The 16,991-nt window shown below is 37.9% G+C and overlaps 1 protein-coding gene across 3 annotated transcripts in view; it reads right to left on the bottom strand.

The window, feature by feature from the left end:
- Positions 1-16,991, bottom strand: part of SEL1L2 (SEL1L2 adaptor subunit of SYVN1 ubiquitin ligase) — a 77,790-nt gene that overhangs the window by 19,634 nt on the left and 41,165 nt on the right. For 2 of the 3 annotated variants that reach the window (XM_059407906.1, XM_059407908.1), the window contains exons 4-10: positions 14,509-14,562; positions 14,003-14,062; positions 13,831-13,912; positions 12,353-12,507; positions 11,600-11,656; positions 4,955-5,023; positions 3,954-4,031 (exon numbers count right to left, since the gene is read on the bottom strand). In XM_059407906.1, coding sequence (XP_059263889.1) covers positions 3,954-4,031; positions 4,955-5,023; positions 11,600-11,656; positions 12,353-12,507; positions 13,831-13,912; positions 14,003-14,062; positions 14,509-14,562 — 555 coding nt within the window. The remainder of the gene's footprint in view (positions 1-3,953; positions 4,032-4,954; positions 5,024-11,599; positions 11,657-12,352; positions 12,508-13,830; positions 13,913-14,002; positions 14,063-14,508; positions 14,563-16,991) is intronic. The other variant, XM_059407907.1, reaches the window with a different exon arrangement.

Raw genomic sequence — 16,991 nt, 5'->3', positions numbered from 1 at the left:
CCATGTCAAATGTGGTAAGTCCCATAGTAGAATCAGATTCAGAAATGCTGTGGACACCTAGAAGAGGGATACTCAACTGCCTAGATGAGGCTAGGGACTGAGAGGATTGAGTTGTTAAAGGTGGTTGACATTTGAACTTGGCTTTGAAGGATGTGTAGGAGCTTTTCCAGAAGGGAAAAGTCTATCCAGACACTTGTTACCTGCTTTGGTCAAAGGAGGTTGATATAAATGGCCAAATAACATTTTAGAGAGTCTGTGAATTTCAATCATTGGTATATGCCTCTTTATTCAAATTTGTCTGCTTATAACATCATCAATATCTTCTTTTCCACTTGATGCTAAATTAATTACCTTTTTTTCCCTAATTAGTATTCTAAAGAGTCTACAGAAGGGCGTTTTTAGCATGTTTTATAAAGCATTTAACACATGTTTAAAAATATTGGTATTTAGCATATCAATCCAGGATAAAGAGTGAACCTTAAAAGTGACTTCCCTAATCAGGAAACTCACTTTTCTTTTTGTCTCCCATCATGCATTTCACCCTTTTGTGACTGAATGAGGAGGCACATTTGGCCACTTGGCTGTCATTCAGCAGATTTGTAGGTTTGCTTTACAGACTTACAGCACTTCCTCAGGAACTCAAATTTTGGTTAAAGGTTCTCCAGATTTCTTCTTACCTCCTAAATGGAGTTATTGTGGATGCAACCAGAGTACCTCTCAGTGACACAAGAATAGCACATCACTAGAAAAGGCATAGTTGAAAAATAATTTCAAAACTCCAAAGTTTGAGCTTCTGCATATCAAAGGGCAAGCTATTGTAAGAATTCTTAAGGATGGTCCAGCTGTATTTAAAAGAGATGTAACACAACTGCTCTCTTCTTCCCTCTTGTCCCCTGCCTACATCTACCTGTGGTCCTAGGGTGCTTGGGATAGTCTGGTCTGGAGATAGTAAGGCCTGCTGTGATGGTTGTGGTTAAGTCTAGTGGGTCTGTCTTCCAACTATCCTCATTTTAGGTGTTGAGAAAAAGGGAAGGGAAGGGAAATGAGAAGAGGGGAGGAGGAAGGGAGGAAATAGGGGATGGGTTCTGACTTTGGACTCACCGACTGTTTAAGGACCCAGAGGGCTTATTTGTAACTTTCAGGTCAGGAGTAGCCAACTCAGATATACCTCCAGGAACCATTAAGGTAATGTAAGAAGTACAATGAAGTACACTGATGGGTGACAGAGTGACAGGCACTGAGGAAAAGGAGAGAGTTCCTGCCCTGTCTAAAGGCAGTGGCAGCCCCTCTGCTTTCTGCTCCAGCCCACCGGCGTGACATGGAACAGCAGCCTCATAGGGTCAGCTCTTTCCATTTTCCAAGGAAAGCTGGATGTCCAGACTTTTATATGAGATTTCCTAATCATTGTTACTTCAGTATAGTTGACACATGGTGTTCCATAAGTTTCCGGTGTATAGGATAGTGATTTGACAACTCTGTATGCATTATGCTGTGCTCACCACAAGTGTAGCTACCATCTGTCACCATGTGAGATTGCCTGATTTCTGAAACACCTTCTGGGCCAAACGAAGCATATGTATAGGCAATCCCCCCATATATAATTTCCACTTTAGGGCTAAGTGCTCTTGCTTAGGTTAATGGACATGAACTGAGAGAGCAGATGGTCACTTATTTGTCAAGTATTTGATGAACCTCTACTATGTACTAAGACTACTATCCTCCTAGTTGAGGAGACATGGTCTCCAGACACTAGGAGAGAAGGCACAAGGTGGAAGCATTGAAGTTCCAGCAGTACAGAGATTGAATGTGGGGCAAGTGCAGAAAAGGGAAAATTATATGAACCAAGGTGGGTAGAGGTGGGTTTGCAGAAGGAGAGAGGATTGAGCTCTCTTCTGGAGGATGGGTGGGATTCAGAATGGGAAGTTTGGGGAAGGAAGGAAGATGACAAAAGTGTGGAGACGAGGATGGGCCTGATGTGTTCAGAGGTGTGAAAGAGAAAAGCAGAAGGCGACGCCTGGGTGGCTCAGTCCATTAGGTGTCTGCCTTCAGCTCAGGTCATGATCCCAGGGTCCTGGATGGACCCTCATGAGGCTTGGGGCCTGCCTCTCCCTTTGGCTGCCACTCCCCTTGCTTGTACTCTCTCTATCTGACAAATAAATAAATAAAATCTTTTTCTTTTTTAAAGAGAAAAGTAGAAGCATATGGTCCAATATGGACCTGACAAGATAACTGCTCATGTTTCTGAGTAAACATAAAGACTGTAGTTTTGCATCCTGGTACTGATATGCCTTAAAAACAAATTTAAAAAGATGCATTTATGTGTGTATTTGTACGGATATGCAGAGTGGAAGACAGAAACCCTTTACTTGGGTAGTGACCCCAAGTGAGAAATCTAATAAACCATCCAGGTGATGATAAAGGAATATATGGTAATGTCCCCCTGATGCCATTCAGAATAATTACCATAAAGATAATTTCAGATTTTCTCTGTAAAGAAAGGTAGCTCAGGTTTAGAACACAAGTAGCTCAGATTCCTGCTGGTTACACAGCCCTGAATAGTCTGGGAGCTGGGTTAATTTACACACCCAGCTTCCTGGCATTATTCCTTTGGGCTGACAAATTCAGCATTATTTGCCAGATTACAAGAGACCTTCCTGTTACATTAGCCCACCTCTTTTTCAGTCTGCTTTCCCTTGTCATCCTAATCTAATGGTACTCCAGATAACTAGCCTGCTGAGCAAAAATTTCATACAAATTACAAGGGAGAGGAGCCGAGTACCAGCCTTCTCAGTAATTTACACCACAATAGCAGCAGCTCGGAGGTGCTAGTCATTTATAAATAGGCTCCTAAAGCAGCGTGTGGGCTTTTAAACGCTGAGAGCAGTTGAAAATATTCCCTGATTTGAGCACATCTTTACTCCCAGTGTTGCAGTATGGGGTTGTAAGACTGCAAGGTGCTTCCTACTGTGCAGGGTTAGGAAGTTTATCAGGGCCATTCCCCAGCATTAGGCTGATAGGTGTTGCAATGAGGATGTTCTTAATGCACTGAAGGCATTCAGAGTAGTCTGCTAAGTTTTATCAGACGGATGCCAGGCTCACTGAGCCCAGGAATCAAGACAAAAATTTTCATGGCAGGAGCCATGTTATTCCATTTTTTATATTTCCTCAAGGTCCAATCAGTTCTGCCTTGGATATGCTTTGAAGTTCACGCCACCTCACTGGCCCCAAACTGCAAAAGATAATAGCTGACACTCCGTGTCTACTGTAAGCTAGGCACTGCTTTCAGGACTTTGCAAGATGAGGCCCATAAATATTAACCCATTAAATCCTGGCAACAACGATATGAGGCAAACTTATATGCCCATTTTACAGATGGGGAAATCGAGACACAGAGAGGTTAAGTAACTTGCCCATGGTCACACAGGCAGTATGCTGCAGGGCTGGCATTTAAACCATGGATTCAGCCCCCAGAGCCATGCACTCAACCATCTTGTCCTGGTCCCTGTCTGATTTCCTCTTGGGCCAGGGGAGATACTGGCCTCTGGCAGAGATCGAACTGGAAAAAACTGGGCCTTTCTTATTTGTTTTTGTCCTGAACTTACTGCAGACATTCTCTGAGTTTTCCCTTCCTCTGTCCTTGTGCTTTTTATTTCCCATTTCCTGGGCTAGATGGCCTCACCTGCTGCACAGGGGAGGGAAAACTGAGATTTGTCTGGCCTCCTGCTAGAACAGCATATGTCACTGCCATTCTTTATTTACCAAGAAGACAAGCGACTTCTCCCCCTATCCCAATGCCATATTTTATTGTCAATGATATTCTTCTTCTCCAGGACACAAAACTCCCAGGCTCATTAGCTGAACACGAAGCTTTGGAATCAACTCTTGGACATCAAACTGCATGTAACAAAAGCCAAATGTTTTTCTGTACTTACAAAAATGGGCTGAAGACATACCTTACTGGCTGCCATGGAAAAGTATTTGAAGGCAGTAGCATTATTTTGTGGTGCTGCAGCATTCCCTTCTAAATACATCTAAAAAACAAAACAAAACAAAACAAAACAACCAAACAAAAAGAGCATGTAATAAACTATGGAATCTGCGGGTGATTAAAAAATGTTTTGGAGCTATATAGATGTGATGGCTGCACAACATTGTGAATGCAGTAAATGCCACTGAATGATAGACTATAGTGAATTTTATGTTATTTGAATTTCACCTCAATTTTAAGAAAGGAAAAAACTAAAGAAATAATCTCTTACATACATTCTGGAGTGACCTTGCTGGAGGGCAAAGAAATGGACCCTGTTGGTGTTTTCTCAAATTTCCTTTCATCTCAAGTTGTTTGTAGTGCTTTGGAAAGTGGCGCATTTGTCCCCATGGTTACTAATGCAAATTGGCCGCAGGGAGCCAAGGGCAGCCCTTGGGGGAGTCAGTGGTCTTTGAAGGAGAGGGAAAAAAAAAACTGTGCCTCTTTAGAGGAATTGTCCACAAAACTTGCTCAGCATCTGAGGAGGATCCTCCCTTGATAGGGGCCCAAGGATGGATTTTGGTCAGCCTAGAGCTGGTTCTCATTCCCACGGTGTAGGAAGGAGGCACCTCATTGGGTGGAAGCCTATACTAGTTAGATGTTCAACGGACCCAGATGTCTTGTTACATGGCAGAGCAGAGGGTCATGGGGGTGGTAGGGGTCTCTGAACTACACTCAGCCCAGGAGCCTGGGCCAGGTCAATTTCAAGGCTACCTTTGGTGCCCCAGATAGAGGCTGCTGTTGTATGGGGCTTTTTCTCCAGTGGTCATCTCAGGTATACTATGCTCAATCTGAAATGGAATGCCTTGGTCAGCTGCTTCCCATGAAAGACATCTGTCGTGCTATACTGGGTTCAGTTCACTGGTACCATTAGTTTCTTAAGACTTTTAAGAAATGAAAAAATACCAATCAAGATGAAGCATGTACCTTTCCTATAAATGCCATGGCATTTGCACTCCCAGCCTTTGCTGCCTTTAAGAAGTAGTATAACGCTTTCTGGAGAGAAAAGGAACAGTATTATTGATAGTCACATATATACCCTATGAAATGTCTTTTCAAACCAAACTTTATTTCATTTAACATGCATTTTTTTTAAAAGTCTATGAAATGCCTACACTTTTTAAGGCACTATTTCAAATGCTATTTCAAACCAAACCTGAAGAGTTTATTTTAAAAATAATTTTAAAATGTGAGGGCTTGTTTCTTGCATGTGGAAAGGCATGATGGGCATGTGGCTTTGTGGAGGACAGATGGATCCCAGCTCTACAACCATATAGTCTATTATTTTGAAAAAGTATGCCTTGATGTTGATACTATGTACTTATTTTATTAGACAGTTTGTATAATTTGGTAGAATTTGATATGTAGCTTCCTAATGTTTCTAAGGCAGAGTGAGTGAAACAAGGCACACCTGGCCGCCTGCTGAGACCAGGTCTTTTTACAGAGGTAAACTTCAGCCTGATTCTGTCTAAATCAAAAACAAAGGACACCAGCCAGCCTCTGCTTCTCTTTAGGTTAGCACATTAAATGAAATGCTCAGTTTAGCACATATAAGGGCCGACCTGACCCTTGTTACCCTATTCCCTAGGCCTCATTGTGACCCTTCAGAAATTCTCCTCAGAAACCACGTGAAGCATTAACAGAAATCCGCTGCAGGAATAAGAAATGAAGACACTCTCTGAAGTGTCTTTTTAGGACAAAACTCTTCTGCTCTATAAAAAGCTTTGACTAGGTTGACGGGCAAGGATCTGCTCCTTCTCAAAGAGAAGAGGAGGTTTAAGGAAGAAACATGAGTAAGTCCTTTTATATGTAAATTTACTCCAGAAATATTGCCAATTTATTTGGGAGCCACACCCTTGTTATTAAAGTCAGTCTGCTTTGTGGACCCAACTAAGTATAAATGCCACCAGTGCTGCATCTCACTACACCATACACCCATGCATCCATCCATCTCTCCTAGTCTTCATTTATTTTTTCAGAAACTTGATTGAAAGTGCTAGGTATATGGCATGTATATGGTAGCTTGTTATTATAGGTGAGTCACAGAGGAATAAAAAAAAAAATTCCTATATTTTTTTCCCTACCAATACTGCCGAGAAGAAAGGCATATATGCAAGTAGCAATGACAGTAAGTGATAGTTGGAATAAAAGGAACCCCAAAAAGAATGAAAGAGGTATGGTATAACAGAATTATGCATATGTATTTTACAAGCTTTGTCTTACCTAATCTTCATAACATCACTAGAAGGAAGGTACTATTAATATTTGAGCCAATTTTGTGACACTCAAAGTCAAGCAGCAGGTACCAGAGTCACATTAGTAGCATGATTTCAATTTCCATGCACTTAGTACTCTGCCTTCACATTGTCAAGAAAGAGGACTCAAATGGCAAAGATCTTATAAAAGATGGACAGGATTCACCAGTGCAGAGGGCATCATAGGCTGGAGGAATAATATGAACAAAGAATAGAGATAGAAATGTTCAACATATGTCTAGGAAATAGTAATTACTTCAGTATGGTTGAAGCAGAATATCTACAAGTTAGGACTTGCAAGAATATGATGGGGCCTTATTATAACAATTCTGAATACTAGGCCAAGACTTCTCTTTTATATGATAGAAAAAGGAAGCCATTGGAAATTTATGAGCATAAGGGAATCTTGAAACAACAAATACTGTCCAAAATGTCTGGGAATAACCTAAGCGTCAGTTGGATAGGGGGAAATTGTAGCAATGTATGATTTATCATTCACCTACCGGTAAACAAATCAAATGCATGATTTACTAATCACATTTATCAGACCCCATTAACACAGAAAATAAAGGTATTTCTTACGAATGCCTCCACTGAGCCAAGACACAAATACACATGTAGGTGACTATCATGGCACGGACCCATAGATTTAACTGTCTGAACTTAGCACAGAGTCTACTGTATATGAGGCACTTGGGAAATATTTCTGGAATGAATGCATGAGGGAGTGGATGAAAGGGTAAATTTATAAATCTCTAAAACAAGAGGACTGGATTTTAAGCTTTATAGTCCTTTATAACTTTCATACTATTATCTGTGAAATAATTTCCACTGTCCAGTTTCAGAATTTGGCTCTCAAAATATTTGGCAATAGAAAATTCTGGGAAAAAATTGTCACTCTGAGAAGCTATATTTGAACTGTTGAAAGAAAACAAGCAAATAAGAATCAGAAGAAAATAAGAACCCTAGAGTTTTCCCCATCTTTCAATATAATGATCCCAAAGACCAAAGGAATTGATGCTTTCTCTAATTTCTCCTTTTACACCCTTCTACTCTCATGGTTTCCTTAGCATTTCAGTTCTCTTTTACTTGTCTTTAAATGAACCTGCCTTTAGTGTTATTGCTTTAATTGTCTGAACATTTACTAAACACTATGTTAAAGTTAAAAGTATCATGCAATCTAATTTGATGAGTCCTTGCTCTGAAACAGTTAAGTATCCATCTATCCATCAATCCATCAATCCTTCATCTACCCATCCATGTGGGGGATCCATCCATCCATCCATCCATCTACTGTGGTCTGGATATTTGTGTGCTTTCAAAATTCAAATTTTTGAAGGCAGGGCCTTTGGAAGGGGACCGGCACCAAGCCTTCATGAATGGGATTAGTGCCTTTATAAAAGAGGCCTTAGAGAGCTAGCTCTTTCTTTCTGTTACGTGAGGATACAATGAGAAGTCCATAAATTAGAAGAGGGCCCTATCCAACCATGCTGGCACTCTGATCTCAAACTTCTAGCCTCCAAAATGTGAGAAATAAGTTTCTGTTGTTTATCAGACACCCAGAATATGGTATTTTTGTTACAGCAGCTAAAACAGACTAAGACACATCCATCCTTCCTTCAAATACTTATTGAGTACCTACTGTCGTGTTTTACTGACTCTAGGATGTAACCCCCACACACACTTAATCAGGACACTTCTTACTATCAATGGCATCATATAATTTATATTGGCAATGTTTTTCTTTCTCAGTAGAATATAAAGTGTCTTATAATTGATGGAATCTTAGATAGGATGAAATATAGTATGTCCCAGGCATTATGTGAAGTGAAATTTTATTATTTAAACACATACGTTCTTACAACGAACATAATTTTTCATTGGTTCAAGAAAATTCCTAGGTTTAATCAGTTTGTAATATTTCCTCTAGAATGAAATGCCAAGAAAATGTATTATTAAAAATAAATTTATGAATACTTTTTTTTATTTCAAAATATGTAAATCAACCTGAAAAGGGATGATATTAGCTCTTGTCTTTTTAATGGGTGTTAGAGTAGACAAAGCAGTTGCCCTTACATATCTGATATTATGCCTCTGCTAGGTTTAATTTAATTATGCCATATCCACTTTAATAATATGCACCCAAATACCCAGTTTCCTAATCCAATTCACTCTGAGCCTGTATAAATTTAGGAATGCAAATTACATTAAAATGTATGTGTAGAAATTTAAGATAATGTAATCAAGGATTGCATACACAATATTTTTCAGTAATTAAGAATTTGGTAGTGGGGGAGTGAGAGGTGAAAATGTTGCCTATAGTGACAACTCAGGAGAGAGATTAATTTAATCAAACAGTGAGGAGGGGAAAAAAAGCCAACTAGTTATTTCCTGGTATTTTAATACTTTGTTGGGCAGTAAACTGGGCATTACTTACAATTATAAATAATTGTAATAATTATAAAATTATAATTGTAATATTATAAAATTATAATTATAAATAATAATTACTTACAATTACATTAATAATTTTCTTCGGTGGATTGAAGCATTAGCATACTGGCTCAAGTGGTAGTTCTCAGACTGAGGACCAACATATAATGTTTACAATGCTATCATTCATTCATTCATTCACAAAATACCAAGTACCTAATATGTACTATCAGAGTATAGGATACATAGGAATGAGCAAGACAGACAAGAGCTTACATTCCACTGTTGGAAGATAGTAAACAAGATCAATATAATTCAGGGGGTGATATGGGAAAAGGAAAACAAAAACTGTGATAGGATAAGTGGTGGAGAGTAGAGTTGATCAAGAAAGTCCTCTCTAAGGAGGTAAGTCTTGGAAGATGAGAGGCCAGCCATGGGAAGAGCTACAGTAACAGCCTTTTAGAAATTGGGTTTATCCTTTTAATTTCTCTCACTCCCATGCCACTTCAAGTTGATCCTGGTACAGCTAAGCTGTGGGAAGGTGCAATGACCAAAATACTTTGCAGTTGTGCCTATTAAGGGAAGTCCTTTTTCCTGTCCCTTCAATGTTGGCTGGCCTTGTAAATTGCTTTGGCCAGAAAAATGTGGTAGAAGTGATTTGTGAGTTCCAACTCTCGGCCTTAAGAGACTTTTGTGCTTGTCTTCTTAGATTCCTGGGCCGCCATGTGAAAAGCATGGGCATAGCTGGCTGAAAGCAGGGAGCATATGGAGAGAACTCATAGATGAGGTCATCACAAACCAGTCAACCCTGGCCAATACTCTACAGATGCATGAACAAGTCTAGTCAAGATTGGTTGAGCCTGGCTGGACCAGAAGAATTACTCACCTGAGCCCAGCCAAAACTGCTGACCTGGTAAAGTCATGAATTAAATAACTGGTGGTTGTTTTAAGCCATATAATTTGGGGAGTGGTTTAGGATGCAGCCTAAACTAACCCATACATAATCAGTCTTAAGGTTTGAAATCTTGACTGGAACCCTCTATGCAGGTTTGGGTTTATTAGGTTAAGGAAAGCTGGAAGGACAACCCCCTGGCATGTGTTGAACCTCGCTGATGGTTCTGGAATTAAACCAGACTTTTGGCAACGTCTGGATGGGAAGCACGGAGCCCAAGTTGACCACTTGGAAGTCAGAGCTAAAGAAACCCAATTACATCATTCCTTCTTTTTGTTTTATAAATGAGGAAACTAGATTTTAGAGGCTGTATCCTATCCCCCCTACTGCCACAACCCCCAGGTTAAGAGGAAGTAAGCTTTGATGGAAGAATGCTGAAGCCCAAGTTTCACATTCTGATTCTTAACAACCTTGCTACTCAGCTGTGATACTTTAAACAATTTACTTCATCCCTCCAGAATCAGCTCCTCATCTGTAAGATAGAGATAATAAACCCTCTATGAATGAGCCCGTCGGAGAGCCTGACTGGGCTCCTTGGTGTTGCCCAAGTGTCTGGCTGTTGCCACTACAACACCAGAATCCTTCACTGCCAGCCCTGGGATTATACCTCATTCTCCTCTGGAGGCAGCTTCCATCTGGTGTTCATAATGGCTGGAGCTGCCCTGGAGTATTTAGCTTTGTAGCGCTTTTATGTACTCTGCAAAGATTGATGGGTATTCCCTACAGCTGAGGTTTGGGTGCCTTCATACCCAACAGAATTTCATGCTATGGAAAACGGGTAATTGTTCCCAGTTTATGCATCTGTTATTTAACACGAGAAACTCATTGCAGGCTGAAATATGACACAGGAGGAATATTGTGAATCTAGAATGTCCCATCAAAGAAGCTAGAACCTTGGTTATGATGAGGATTAATAAAATCTTAAGGCCTTCAGTTGAGCTGTCTTAAGATGCATGTGCTTATTTCAATTGCTACCTGTTTTATCACATTTTATGAAATTAACTTTGACATTTAGCCAATGTGTACTCTATCTCATATAAAACACAAGTTACACTCATAAAAACAATATAAAGTGAAATGAACAGTAACAACAGATTATTCTTTTATGTAACCACCTGATTAAAGTAGTTATTTCTATTGCTTAGCCTTTAGGACTATGTTGAAATAGGGTATTTGTTCCTTGGAGACAGTGAGCATGTGGCTCCTATAAAATGACAGGGACTGGAAAACCATCTTTTATAAAGAATCCCAGTTACTTCCTCATATCTGGGGAGATCTATGGCCTTGAAACCATAGTTAGACTCTAGATAAGACCTTATCCCCTGGCTCTGGTATCTTACTGAGATCTTGTATAGGTTAGGCTTATTTGCTCTTTCCTCCACTATAAATTTGAATTGTTAATTAGTCTTCTAACCTCACTGGGATAAGGTAAGGTTAAGCAAAATGACTGAAAGGAGCTTGGCAAATTTATAAAGATGTTTAATAATACTTCTAATTATATTGTAGACAGTCTGACCCTTAGCAAGAAACTCCCAGGTGGAGTCTCCACAGCTGGCTTTTGGGGAATGGGTGTGTCCAAGGCTGGCAGGTGAGGATATCTACTTCACCTCACCCCAGTTAGGGAGGGAAGAGGCTAGGTTCAAAGGGAACATGGAAACTCCCTGGACCCAAATGCTCTTTCAGGACCCAAATGCTCCCTGGACCCAAATGCCTCTACTCCTTAGTATTTAGAGGTAGGTAGGAAAAGAACTTCCTATAGTGAACTTTGTTCTTCCTCAAAAGCTAGAAAGCTGATCTGACCAAGGGTGTAGCAATGGGCTCTCCCCCAGCAACTTTTCCATGCCCCCTTCCTCTCTCTTTGCCTCCCTCACCCCATCCTCCGTCACCACTCTCCTCCCTACCCCACATGACTGAATCCTGAGACTGACTTACATAGTAATCCTGATCCAGACCTTTTCTCCCAATTAGATGTAACTGTCCAAGAGATACCTAGAAATGAAAAATTTTGAAAATTATTTAGTAATAGTATTAATTTGAATGAAGAAAATAAGTCAATTATACCACAATTTGAAAAATAAATGAATAAAAAGGGTGAAAAAAGTGAAAAATGAATTTACTTGGTGATTTTATTATAGTACAGTTTCAGTTTGATGCAGTTGGCATGTCTAAAAAAGAAGCAGAAGAAAACATTCTAGGCTGTATCTTTTATTGGGTAATTGATTGATGCTGGGCATCTGGCTTCCTTAGTGGCAGGAAGCTGGCCTGCTACTGTACAGCAACTCCTGGAAACATAAGCCTAGCAGCCTTTACTCTTAGCTCTCAAAATGTCACACAAATGCTGTCCCATTCCCATTCTCAAAGACATAACACTTCTGAATGCTGGTTAAGAGTTTATTCATATTCAACTCAACATGGGATGGTGCTTTTTTCCTAAACATAATACCTAGTTTTTTTACAAGTAAAATTTCTAGGAGTAAATGCAAAAGGAAAAATTGCCATTACTATGACAGGTGGCTCTCCCATAGGCTACAGAAGCTGTAAGTAGCAGGGAACAAGAAAAGAGGAGCAGATGTCTTTTCTTGTTCACATTCGGATTGGAGCATTGTTAACGCTTTTAGGACTCAGACTACCAAACCCCTTGTAATTGGCATGTTCTAAAAATCCAGATTTGCTTGTATACATTACTTGTATCTGAACATCTCCTCTTTCTGCCAAAAATTTATAGTATTGGTATATGTCCCAATCCAAAATCTCACTGTTAGAACTCAGATTTTCAGGTCTCTCAGTTAGTCTCACTTTTTCCACTGGAATACCTTCACTTTTTTCCAATTTGTCAGCAACTGTGAATAGATACAAACCAGAGAATAGCCAGACTATACAAGGTTGCAGGAGATAACAGTCAAAAAAAAAACACTAAACACTGTTAGGCCGATTCTACTTAAATTGTGCAAAGATCTGGTCTACTAATAGAAAAAGGACATCTACCTTTAGGAGATAGAAATTTACTGATTTTTATTTATTTGGTTCTGAGAAAAGTGCAAGAAACCTCATTATTTTTTGCAATCCTTACAAAAATTGCATCAACATTTATCAGAACCTCCTGAACAGCTTGGCCAAGCTGGCTCAAGGAAAGAAGACAGATGTTAGGAGCAGACAACTGACCTCTACTATCACTAACATTTTCCAAGATTAAAATGACAATATAAGAATAATAATTGCTCCTTAATTACTTATGAATACTCTAAAAATAAATATAAAGATAAATATGTTTGAATAAATCTAACAGAGTATGAAGTTTGAAATATATGTATTTTAATATACACCAGATATATATTGAAATATATTGAATATGGATATTTCATATTTAATATGAAATTTCAATATATTGAAAATGAATATATTGAATATATAATATATTGAAAAACATGTAGTAATTCCAATTTCATTAAGCATATGAAATGATCTTGTTATGTATAACATGTTACATTAAAAAGCAGTTATTTTTCTCTTTTCTTTCTCAGATCCTAATAATACCAAAGATGTGTATTTAGATACTATTCTGACTACAGAAATTAACCATATGGACCTTATCTTATTCACTTATTGGAAGACTTTTATTTAAAAATCTATTATATAGCCTGATTCAGTGGTATGTAAGATGAAATGTTACATATGAATTTGAAAATGGTTCTAGAAACATGTATTAATCTCATGCTCTATTTTTTGTAGACAAAGGATAGTGCAATAGAATAATGATTTCTTGAATTGTTCTCAAGGGCAATGATAGAGATTGATAGCATATATATCTTAGGTCAATTTCTTTGGGAATTTTTAACAGACCATCCCATATTCTAAGTGTTAGAATTAGAAAAATTGTTTAATATTTATTGATGCTCTATTCAAATTCTCAATTGAAGGAAAGTACAGCACAAGAACATAGGGATGTATTCTAACAAAAATAAAAGATGAGTACATCCTTTAAAAGCCTTTGAAAAGTAACTATTAAGAAATTAGAAAACTCTACATTGTATTAAAAGAATTATAACAAATGTTAAGAACATAGACTTTTAATACTTTCATAAATATACCAACTGGCATTGATTTATTCTTCTAATTGCTCAGCAAGTCTATTTATCTTAAAATAAATTATGTGAATTACTTACTATAATCTGCCACCTTCTTGTAATGATTTAGGGCAACTTCACAATTCTGTAGAACATTGATTCCTGACAAATATCTGTACCCCTAAAACACAGGCATATATATTCTTAATATTCTGACAGTATTGTATTTATAATGCACCTATTTAGACCCAAGAATGTTTAATTTACATACCAAAATCATCTGGGACATCATGCTTCCTCCAGCACTTCCAAAGGTATAATATATTAGTGCCTAAAGTTAAAAAAAAAATCTATATCTACATCCACCATCTAGATTTGAAGCTCAAACCAATCATTGCTTTTCTATTCTTAACCTAGCAATGAAACTTGTACTACTCCAAAATAAATTCTAAATTTTGACCTCTTAATCTGTAAAAATGGCTGACATTTTTGGAGGGCTTAGTGAGTTCTGGAGTCTTTGAAAAGGCACTGAACATGATATTTCATTTAATTATCACAGAAAACCTATGAAGTAGATATTCCCTATCTATCTTGGCAAACCTGAAATATGGGGCATTAAGAAACTGATGGTATTTTAACCTTAAACTTCTGACTATTGAGCTGGTGCTTTTAACCACCACTCTCAAGTGAGCTCCTTTACCTAAAGAGGAGACTTCAATAGGTCTCTTTTTAAAAAAAAATTCAGTTTTGTTCCAGAAAAAAATAGAATGACCTTACCTTGGCTTGATTGTATTCCATTCCTATTCCATAAGAAGACAAAAATCCTAATGCCTAAAGCCCAAAAGAAAAGGAAAACTAAATAAATCCATCTACTTCATAATTATTCTTATTTACATTGGTTAAAGATATTTTCAATGTTGGCTCCATAATAATTTGTATTGTTGGTTTATTTCTTATCCTATGACAAAATGCCTTTTTTCACTTTTGTTTAGGCTGTAAGAATTTGGAAAAGGCAATAGTAGGAGTTTTGTACAATACATGTGAAAAAAGGCTAACATTTACTGACCTTTAGCACAAACTATAATAATAAAACATTAGAAACCAATGTTTTTTATATGCTTTCCATTATTTGGTAATGGAAAACACTTTTTTCCTTCAATATTTTTGAATTTAAATTTGAATATTTCCTTCATATTTTTAAAAGAAAATATGATAATCATTGAACACTACATCTAAAACTAATGATGTACTATATGTTGACTAATGGAGTTTAAATTAGAAAAAAAAGAAAATATGATAAATATTAAAAAAATTCAAACAGGAAGAACTATACTGAATTAAAGTGAAAGTCTGACCACATAGCAAGATGGTGGAATAGGCAGCCTCAGATCTTTTTCCCCTATAGAGACATTGACTTAGCAACAATATATAGTCCAAAAAGTCTTTAGGAACCAGTTAAGAAATAGTAGTAACTCAGAGAAACTCAATGCAGAGAAAGAGCAATCCATTGAAATATATAAGAAAAGCCATTTTATTTAACCCTAAGCCAGCACAGCTCAGTGTGATCAGGAGAAAAAGTCCAGTTCAGGGCTTTTCTCTTGGGAGGGAAAGGGAAGAGAGGAGCTTAGGTTCAATGTCCAGCTTTTGGAAGGACAGCCATGGGGCTGATTTCTGTCTTGTCTGACTCAGAGCACTAATGAAGAATGAGTATAATTTGGATTCTAGGGCAGGAGTAGGGGTGGGGCGAGAGCAGAGGAGGAGGTTGCTGAGAACAAAAGAGAGCTCAGCCACTTGTTGCAACACTGGAGAATTTGTAGTATACCACAGATAGAAGCCAGAAAACTTGGCACACTCAGCAGAGAGTGCCCAACTTGTAGCTTTTCCCTTGGAAGGGAAAGAAAAGACTGGAATTGGGGCCCAATGTTCTAGCTTTTGGGAAACAGCTCAAAAGACTGGTTTCTATCTCATCTGACTTGGAGAACCGACAGAACTGGAATGCTTTAGATGTTTAGGGTCACTGAGGAGAAAAGGGAATTTAAGAGCTTGCTATAACCCCAGAGAACCTGTAGTAACATAAACAGACACTAAAGAAAGCAAAAGACTATAAGATCCTGAAAAAGACCAAAAAAATTCTCTCTAACTGGGAAATTACAAACTCAAGCTCAGGGAAGACTCACATCCCAGAAATGATTTGAGAGTCCCCCAGAATCTCTAACTATGCTGATTGGTGAAAGGCTATGTAGCCAATCTGTAAAGATGGAGAGGTGGCTATATTTTCAAATGCATACCCATGGCAAAAACTTACAAAACACATGAAGAAACAGGTAAATATGGGCCAATCAAAGAAACAAAATAAATTGAAAAAAATTCAAGCTGAAAGAAATGGAGATGTAGAAATTACCATACAAAAAATTCAAAATAGCTCAAAATAAAAAAAGAAAGCACATATAAGCAACGAACCAAGATCAGGAAAAGGATGCATAAATAGAATGAGAGTATCAACAAAGAGATAGAAGAAGAAAGAAAAAAGGAAAGAAAGAAAGGAAGGGAGAAAGAAAGAAAGCCTCCTTTTAAAAACTGTGGAGCTGAAGAACACAATAACTGAATTGAAAATCACTAGAGGGATTCAAAAGTAGACTTAATCAAGCACAAGAAAGAATTAATAAACCCAAACACAGTCATTTGAAATTACAGAGTGGAACAAAAAGAATAAAGAAAAGTGAAAAAAAAAATCCAAAGAGACTTATGGGAAACCATCAATTGGACCAATATATACATTATAAGAGCCACAGAAGAAGAGTGAAGGAAAAAAGGGTAGAGACCATATTTTAAGAAATAGTGACTGAAAATTTCCCAAATCTGAGGAAGGAAATGGGTAATCAAATTCAAGAAGTTCAATAAACTTCAACTAGGATGAATTCAAAGAAGCCCACCGCAAGACAGACTGTAATCAAACTGTTAAAAGTCAATCTTCCAAGTAGCAAGAGAAAAGAGACTCATCATGCAAAAGAAAGCTCCCATAAGTTTATGAGCAGCTATTTCAGCAGAAACATTACAAGCCAGGGGGAATTGGCACTTAATATATCCAGAATGCTGAAATGAAACAGCTGTCAAACAAGAATACTTTATCTGGCAAAACTGACCTATAATAATGACGGAGAATAAAAGCCTTCTCAGATAAGCAAAAGCTGAGGTGGCTCATCACCACTAGACCTACCTTATAAAAACTGTTAACAGAAGTCCCTCAAGTTAAAAAAAGA

This window comes from Mustela nigripes, chromosome 7 (genome assembly GCF_022355385.1).
Source record: "Mustela nigripes isolate SB6536 chromosome 7, MUSNIG.SB6536, whole genome shotgun sequence".
NCBI lineage: Eukaryota > Metazoa > Chordata > Mammalia > Carnivora > Mustelidae > Mustela > Mustela nigripes.
Note: the sequence above shows the minus strand (reverse complement) of the source record. Positions and strands in the feature narration are given on the sequence as shown.